General features: G+C 58.4%; 1 protein-coding gene across 1 annotated transcript; it reads left to right on the plus strand.

The window, feature by feature from the left end:
• Positions 1–3533: 3533 nt before the first annotated feature.
• Positions 3534–7003, plus strand: SLC19A1 (solute carrier family 19 member 1). The gene is made up of 5 exons (XM_088536728.1): positions 3534–3832; positions 5113–5857; positions 6117–6309; positions 6432–6573; positions 6815–7003. Exons 1-5 carry the CDS (start codon positions 3659–3661, stop codon positions 7001–7003), a joined length of 1443 nt encoding a protein of 480 aa, XP_088392854.1. The 5' UTR covers positions 3534–3658.
• The last annotated feature ends 1445 nt before the right edge of the window (positions 7004–8448 follow it).

An 8448-nucleotide genomic window follows, 5' to 3' on the forward strand; every position in this document is an offset into this window, starting at 1 on the left:
ATGGCAGTAACCTGGCTCATGAGCCCAGCTCATATGGGGACAACCTGCCAGTACCATGTTCCCTCTTCCCAGTCTTGCTTGCACCTGCAAAGCCATGTCACTTCTTTTGGGCGCCTCCAGGGGACGAGTGGCTTGAATGTCATGTCTCTCCAGCCAGGGAGAGGAAGGCACTTTCTGAACCACTGGTAGGATTTTTTCATTTCTCCAAGCAAGGAGGAGCTGCTTTCGATTCACTTCCTCAGTCTGTCATCCCCTCACATCCCCTGCCAAGAAATTTTGTCATTCCCAGCCTCCCTGAGTGTTGTGTGCGAGATTTCTGGGATGCTCTGTAAGCGTAGAGGCTCCGAAGAGGCAATGTCAGGGGCAAAGGTGTGGATGTCCGGCACGTAGATGTCCTTGGAGGCAACAGCTCCATCTCTTTCTTCATTCTTGTGCAAGTCTTGCCTTGACCCAAGGCAAAGCTGGGAAGCTGGCCAAGCTGCGGGCTGCCTGCCCTCTGCAGCCGCCAGCCGGTGGGTCTCAGCCTGCCCGGGTGCTGCAGGGTGACGCACGCGGGGCAGGGCCGAGGACTTGGTGAGCACCTCGCTCCTGCTGCGGGCTGCGCTCTGACTCTCCCTCCTGCTCCTGAGCCTCTACAGGAGCTATATAGCACCTGCATGGACGGCAGGAGCCGTTTAACTCCCAGCCAGGGAGCTGCTGTGCTCTTGGGGGGACGGTGACACCGGGGTAGCACTCGTCTTGACAGCTGCCACGGAGCTGCAACCTGCTTTGGCCTTAAACCAGGTGGAAACTTGTTCATTTGGGCCAAGCACAAGCAGGTAGCATCATTCTGGATGAAGATCTACTCTCGACTGGAAGCAGGGAGCATCTGCTTTAAAAACTGGCTTGGTGCAGAGGGTGAGGGACGTCCCACTGCGGGGCTTTGCAAGAAGCCAGCATCCCATGGGAGCATGTTTATGGCTACCTGATGGGGCTGAGAGCACTGAATATTTCTAGAGCACCCGGTTGCTTTGGCTCTGGATACCCCTTGCTCACGGCCAGGGCAGGGGGGGCAGCATCAGTGGAGTGGGGTTGTCCACACACACCACTTGAATGTCCATGAATTTTAGCCCTTGGCATCAGACTGGGTTTTAGCAGCCCCAAGCCCCTTTGAAGTAGCCGGTAAGCAAATCAGTCACATCCCAGGGCCTGGCCTGGCTGGGAACTCCTGGGTCTGCTCCAAGCTTGGGATTTCGGGAACTGGGTCATAGTCCAGGCAGCTGGAGTTGGCAAGGGCCCTGGGCAGGATGTAAGGGGACAGCTCAGTCCAGGCAGGGACTTAGAGGTGGGCTCAGTGCTGTCTCCTTGCCGCCCTGAGCCCAGGGATGGTCATGCTGCTGCTGCAAGGTCCACGCTGACACTGCCGAGTCCTGACCTTAGGAAGCAACTGCCTTGCGGGTAAGCAAACATCCCTTTCTAAATCCCTCTGGATATAATCCTCCGGAGGCTTTATATTCCCAGCATACAAGGGAGGCTTTGCAAAAGGCCCTCTGCTCAGACGAGCCCCCCAAGGACAGGTGAAGAAAGCCGAGCTCGGCGCGTCCAAGCAGGTTAGGGCTCGTGGCACCCACGGCTTAGTTTTTCCAAGTTGTTTGTTCACCTCAGCTCCGATCAGAGGTTTTCTCCCAGACTCTGGACTCTGGAAAAAAAAAAAAAAAAAGTTGTGCTGGAAGGGTGGGAGCCCATTGGCCAGGTTGGGCAACCCTGAGTCACCAGCCCTGCAAACCAGCGGGAATGCAGCGGGACCAGCCAACCTCCTGCCGAGACGAAGTTCCGTAAGAGGGGAGCAGGGGGTAAAATAAGCATGAAGTTTCCTCCTGTTTTGTCTTGCTGCTTTTGCTTTCGATTGTGACCCAGCTCCTCGTGCCAGCACCTGGGCGCTGTTCTGGGGACATCCTCCAGGAGCCTGGGTGCCAGCTGGGGCACGGCTTCTTCAGCACCAGCTTCTCGTGGCTGGAGCTTCTGAACCGCCTCGCGTGCCACTGCTGCGTGATCAGCAGGGCAACCGCCTGGCCAGACCTTGGCCCTGTGGCGTGTGTGTTCCGCGTGGATTGTTTTCACTTCTCTGAAAGTGTTGTCTTGTGGGAGTGAGAGGGAGGTGGAGAACGCCTGGGAGCGGGTCTGACTCTGGATGGCTAAAGTACATGCTGTGAGTTAGAGAAGTAGCTGCAGACCTCTGTCATCATCCCTCTCGGTTTTCCTTTCAGTTGTATTTTGAAAGGAACCCATTTAGCTATTTCTGTTTGTTATTGCAAAAAAAAAAAAAAAAACCCTGATTCTTCAGCATGCCCGACCAGGGCAAATGCAATCAGCATGACAGAGAAGGAAGAGGATGTGTTAGACCAGGGTTGTGGTAGGGACATTCCCACCTTTCCTGTCTTGTGCAAGTGCTGCTGTGCGGGCAGCGATGGAGTGGAGGAGAAGTGAAGACCTCCCTGGTGCGGGGTCTCCGGGAGCAGCTCTGGGAACCTCCGGGAGCAGCTCTGGGAACCGCCAGGAGCAGCTCTGGGAACCTCCTGGCAGAGCCGTTTCGGCAGCCCTGGGCGCGCTCCCGGGAGGGTTAAAAGCAGTGCCGCAAGCACAGGCTTTCCCTTCCTGAGCTTCATCCCGTGCGTGCTAATCAGGCCTCCCCTGCTCCCTGCCTCCACGCCGCTAAGTCAAGTGGAGCAGTTAAACTTTTTTTCTTTTCAGCCTTTGAACTGCTCCAGCACCCTGTTGCATTTCCTCTTCTTCCTCATCCTTACCGGAATGTTGGGTTCTGGGGCCTGAGCATCCTCCTCCTCCAGGCATGCATTTGGAAGATGGATACCATCCTTTAGTGGGAGCAGGGCGGGGAAACCATGTGCCTTTGGCTTGTCTAAAGGTCCCGATACCCGCGCAGCTAATGTGTAACGCGGGCAGCCCCGTGCAGGAGTACACATTAACCTGCTTTCACAATTGCCCTGGCTGGCATGACCCACTGGGTGTCCTCACCAGCACCGTGGGCTGCGTTGCTCAGGGTGAGTGTCAGTGGCTCCCCAAGTTTGGAGCCACCTGGAGAGGCACGAGCTGGTGTCCATGCAGCTCTGTGAGCCCTGCAGAGGCTTCTCAGCCCCCTAGGAAAACTTGTCGCATCTCCAGCGAAGCAGCTGGCCTCAAAGGAAAGCTTTGCTTTGGGGATGGCATAGTGGGAGGAACGTCCTGTTGAGGTCCATAAGGTGAGAAGCAGGGGGGCTACGTGGATTGAGCAGGACAGGCAGCTGCCTCGCTGGAGAGTAGATCGCTTTGTGCATCCATCTTGCGCGTGCTGTGAAAATCCTGCCTGAAATGAGGGTGGGGGGCATTTTGCAAAGCAAAAAATGCTGGGCTGCTTTTTCTTTTTGATCTCTGCACGAGATTGTTGTTGCAAGAACGTCTCCTGGGGAGAAGGTAGTGGTATTATTTGTGTTCATATCCTGGAGGAATTTGATCAGCCGCCAAACGCGTCTCTCCCTCTCCAGACACTGCAGCGGCGTGCACGTCGATGTGTCGGCAAGCGCTTGCAGCTGCGGAGGAGCTGCCCGGCCCGGCAGAGCCCGTCCATCTGCCCGTGCCTTGGAGAAAACTTCTGTCCCACTGAAAGGCAGCTGGTGGCAGCACCATGTCCAAGGATGAGGGTGCAAAGAAGCCTGCGGAGGAGGCAGCACCGGAGCAGCGCTGGAAGTTCCAGGTCTTCTACCTGTGCTTCTATGGGTTCATGACGCAGATTCGGCCCGGAGAAAGCTTCATCACCCCCTACCTGCTGGGGCCTGACAAGAACTTCACAGAAGTGGAGGTGAGCAGCCCGTGAGCTCCTCGTTTAGGGGTTTTGGCTTCCTGCAGGCACCCAGCTCGTGGGCCCCTTTGTCCCTTCTAGGGCTGGGGTGGGCAGCAGCAACCCTCCCCGTGCACCACATCAGCCCCGGAGTGCTGTGGCTGCAGAGGGACGTGCTGGGGAGCAGAAGGCTGGGACACAGATGTGGCATATCCCTTTTGGGGTGGAGCGGGGTGTTTCCACGTACACAGGAAAAGGGTGCTGGGGCAGTGTGGCACGAGCGGAGCCGACTGCCAGCAGTGCTTTCCTGTCTTGCTCGGCTGCAGTGTGGCCAGATTAAACTCAGGTAACCCCAGCCTGGAAAAACAGTCCTCAGGTCACCTTTCTGCAACGGCCTGGGGAAAGACCTGCTGGCGAGCAGGCTGGAGGGGCCCAGCGAGCCCATGGGCTGGCCCTGCATGCCCTTGCAGCCTGGCAGCTTGCTCCAAAGCTGCCCACCTGCCTCCTGGCCTTCTTCTTGGTGCCTGGGTGACCTGAGCAGGTCACCTTGACAATCCTGCTCCAGGGCATATAGCCAAAGACCCCTTAGCAGCATCACTGGCACAGTACGGGGTGGCTGACGGCCTTGTGTAACTGCCTCGGGTGGTGGCATTGGGCAGGTATCCTCCTCCCGGGGCACTGGAGACAGCCCCTTGGGTGCCAGTGACAGCTTTCCGGGTGGGGGGGGGTCAGTGGGCTGACACGGGTTTGAGGTCTGTCTTGCTTTGCCAAAGGCTGCCTGGCCCAAAGGGCCTCCCCATGCTCCCCACGGAGCTAGGGCTGTGCCTGGCCACTGCCTGCCCGGGTTTATGTTTAAGCCTGGGGTTAGCAGGGGGAGGGCTAAGCTTTGAGGCTGGTTGCTGAGGGTCGGGGTGCAGGGGGAGGTGGCGGGGACGAGGGAGAAGGGCGGGAGTTGGCCCCACAGCCACTGGCACAGTGCACAGCAGTGGGGCGAGCGTGGCCCTGGGCACCATCAGCCAAGGTTGCACTGCTGGCCACAGCCAGGAAAGAGGGGGCTGCCTCTCTCCTCAGCATCTAGACGTGTTGGCCCCGGTCCCGGCGGATTGCCGCAGCCGTGGGAACACCGCGGTCCCAGCGTGGCTTAGCCGGGCCCCTGGCTGAGCACACGTCAGGCCGAATTCCTCCCCGAGGAGAGGTCGCGCTGGGGCGGCCGCGGCCCAGCTGTGGGTGTGCGGCGAGGACGGGGCCCGCGGGCGGCCGCAGTGTGCGCCGAGCTCTCAGGCTGTCTCTGCACGTGGCAGGTGACCAACATGATCACGCCGGTGCTGACATACTCCTACACGGCCGTGCTGGTGCCCATCTTCCTGCTGACGGACTACCTGCGCTACAAGCCGGTGCTGCTGCTGCAGAGCCTGAGCCACATCTCCATCTGGCTGCTCCTTGTTTGGGGCACCTCTGTCCTGGCCATGCAATTCATGGAGTTCTTCTACGGCGTCACCATGGCTGCCCGCATCGCTTACTCCTCCTACATCTTCTCTCTCGTCACCCCGGCTCGCTACCAGCGCATGGCCAGCTACTCCCGCTCCTCTGTTCTCATGGGTGTCTTTACCAGCTCAGTGCTGGGGCAGCTCTGTGTCACCCTGGGTGGTGTCCGCTTCCTCACGCTCAACTATGTCTCCCTAGGCTTCATGATCTTCGGCCTAATCCTCACGCTCTTCCTGGAGCGGCCCAAGCGCAGTCTCTTCTTCAACCGGGCAGATGCAGCTTGCAATGGAGCTGCACCAACAGAGCTGGACAAAATGGCCAAGGAGGGTGGTGAGGGGAGGTGGCGCTGGCACGATGTGGTCCTGTGCCGCATGCTGCGGGAGGTGGGATCGGTGGCCAAGCAGCCACAGCTCCGGCTCTGGTCCCTTTGGTGGGTCTTCAACTCAGCTGGCTACTACCTTATACTGTACTACGTGCAGATCCTGTGGAATGAGATCTACCCTGCCAGGGACAACCGCAGGGTCTACAACGGAGGGGTGGATGCCGCATCCACATTGCTGGGTACGCTCCTTGAGCCTCCCACGGCTCCAAAGAGAGGGATCAGAGCATCGCTCCATCCTGCTCTATCCCTTTCTTGTGGCCGTCCTTGAAGTGCTTTTGCGATGAGGGTGGGGGGCAGGTTAGAGGTTGGTTGGGTAGGGCAGGGTGGGCAAACGCTGCTAGTCTCATGGTTACTGCCAGGCTCAGGGACAGGAAGAAGGCAAAACATTCTTTTTTCATGGCAGGGGCATCACTCATGGTGCCCCTGTCCTCCCCCCAGGGGCAGTCGCCTCCTTTGCAGCTGGCTACCTGAAAATCCGCTGGACGCTGTGGTCAGAGCTGGTGATCGGGGCTGTGACGGCCTTCCAGGCAGGGCTGGTCTTGCTCATGAACAGCACCAGCAACATCTGGCTGTGCTACGCGGCCTACGTGCTCTTCCGCGGCTCATACCAGTTCCTGGTGCCCATCGCCATGTGAGTGGTGCCCCGTTCCTGCTCCTCAGGGGATGGATGAGCCAGATATATCTGCCTTCTGTGGCGATGTCCAGGCTCGTTGCCCTGTAGGGGCTGAATTCACTCTCTTCCCTTTTTTCCAGTTTCCGGATTGCTACCTCCCTTTCCAAAGAGCTTTGTGCCCTGGTTTTTGGGGTCAACACCTTCTTCGCCACTGTCCTGAAGACCATCATCACCATTACTGTGGCTGACAAGTGGGGCTTGGGCCTCTCTGTGCATCCTCAGGTAGGGATGGGAGGGGACATGGCCAGGATTCGGGGGCACCAAGAACTGGGGTGGTCCGAGATACAGCACAGGGGAAGAAGAAATGGGAGGGAGACAGCTCGGGGGCTGGTGTTTGGGACTGCTGCTTCCTTGGATGGGTTCACAGAGATGCCAGGTCCCATGGCAGGAGGCAGGTAAGTGAGGTTGCCGCACCTGGGTGCTGGGAGCTTGCTATGGGCTTCCCTCTGTCCCCACCTCGCAGTTCTACGTGTACTTCGGCTACTTCACGCTGCTGGCCGTGGCCTACCTGCTGGCAGCCATCGGCGTGGGCATCCGGCACCACCGCCAAAAGCAGCCCACGGAGCCGGCCTTCGCCAAGGAGCTGCCCCAGCCCCCCGCGGACGTGCCGGAGAAGGAGAAGAGGCCGGAGGCAAACACAACGCAAGCCTGAGCGCCGGCCCCGCGTGCGCACGGGGCCTGGCCACCCTTGGTGCTGAGGACGGCTGCGCACCGTGGCGATTCCCTCCTCAGAGCAGCAATAGGCCCAAGGCCCTGTTGCTAACCCAGCCCCGCTCACCAGCAGGGCTCAGAGCCCGTGGCTGGTTCCTTGCCCCTCCATGGGTGCTCACTGTCCCACAAAGTGGGTCACGACTCTCAATAAATGACTATCACCACTCCGTGATGTGCTTTGTCTCCCATCCACGCAACCCACCTGCAGCCCCACCACTGTTCCCTGGCAAAGGAGATTGGGATCTCCTGCTCCAGCTTTTCCATCAGGGCTTGGAGAGAGTCCCCATCCAGCACAGATTTGGGGTCTCCTAGGAGCTGGGTGGGCCCCAGGATACATATTTAACATGGAGCCACCAACCTGTACCAGGGCTTGTTCCTTTGCTCCCTTTGTAGAGCTGGGGAGGCCCCAACACAAGCAGAGCAGAGCCAGGATGCCCAAGACAGTATCAAGAGCTGAAACCAGAGCTAATTCCAGGTGCTATGGGAGGGAGACAGATGGGGTCTGGAGGACTCCTGGCTCCCCATCCTTCTGCTCAGCTGCATGGAGCCACACTACAAGAGGATAACATTTCTTTATTCAGTGCCTTTAGAAAAAATGGTTTATAGGACACAACTGACAAAAAAATATAAAGCTCCACAGGCTTTGAATTGCATTAATTACACAAAATACAGTAGACGATAAGAAATAGAGACTGTGTGACTCGCACAGCTTTTATGGTAAGAATTTCCATACAATAATAAAAAGCTAGTTACAGATTTTTTTTCTTTTTTCTTTTTTTCTCTCTTTTTTAGCACCTTGGATTTGTCCACACCAATTCAAACCAGCTTTGCTTCGCTTTGGCCTTAGGGCGCAACAAAGGTGGCACGGAGGGTGCTTGTGGTTTCCGGCCTTGGGTACCACGCGGTCCACATGCACGCACAGCCATGCACACGCATGTAAACACAGGCCAGCAGCAGGCTGGGTGCCCCCCTCCCACTCCTGGGCAGGCAGCCTCCACCGGAGGCCAGGGAAGGGCACCTGGATGGGGTCCAGAGGGCACCCGGAGAGGGTTGGGGAGCAAGGCAGTGATGGAGGGTGACCTGGAGATGGGGATTTGGGGGCAGGCAGGGGGATGGGAGGCAGAGGCGAGGCCGAAGAGCCATGGGCAGCTGGGATGAACCTTACCTGGTGGGGTGGAGGCTGTTGCATGCAAAGTAGAGGGGCAAGCGCCCAGGAGCCCAGTCCCTGCCCAGGGATGCTCTCTTGCTTGGGACGGGCATGCTGCATGTGGGGCCAGCTGGCCAGACGCCAAAGATGCCTGAGGTGAGCACTGTCCTCCCTTGGGTGGCCCAGAGGTACAGCAAGACCCCAGCAGCCTGGATTTGGGTCAGGACCCAGGCTACAGG

Source organism: Tinamus guttatus, unplaced genomic scaffold (assembly GCF_059628265.1).
Source record: "Tinamus guttatus ecotype Peru unplaced genomic scaffold, ASM5962826v1 Tinamus_guttatus_pri_ptg000702l, whole genome shotgun sequence".
Lineage (NCBI taxonomy): Eukaryota > Metazoa > Chordata > Aves > Tinamiformes > Tinamidae > Tinamus > Tinamus guttatus.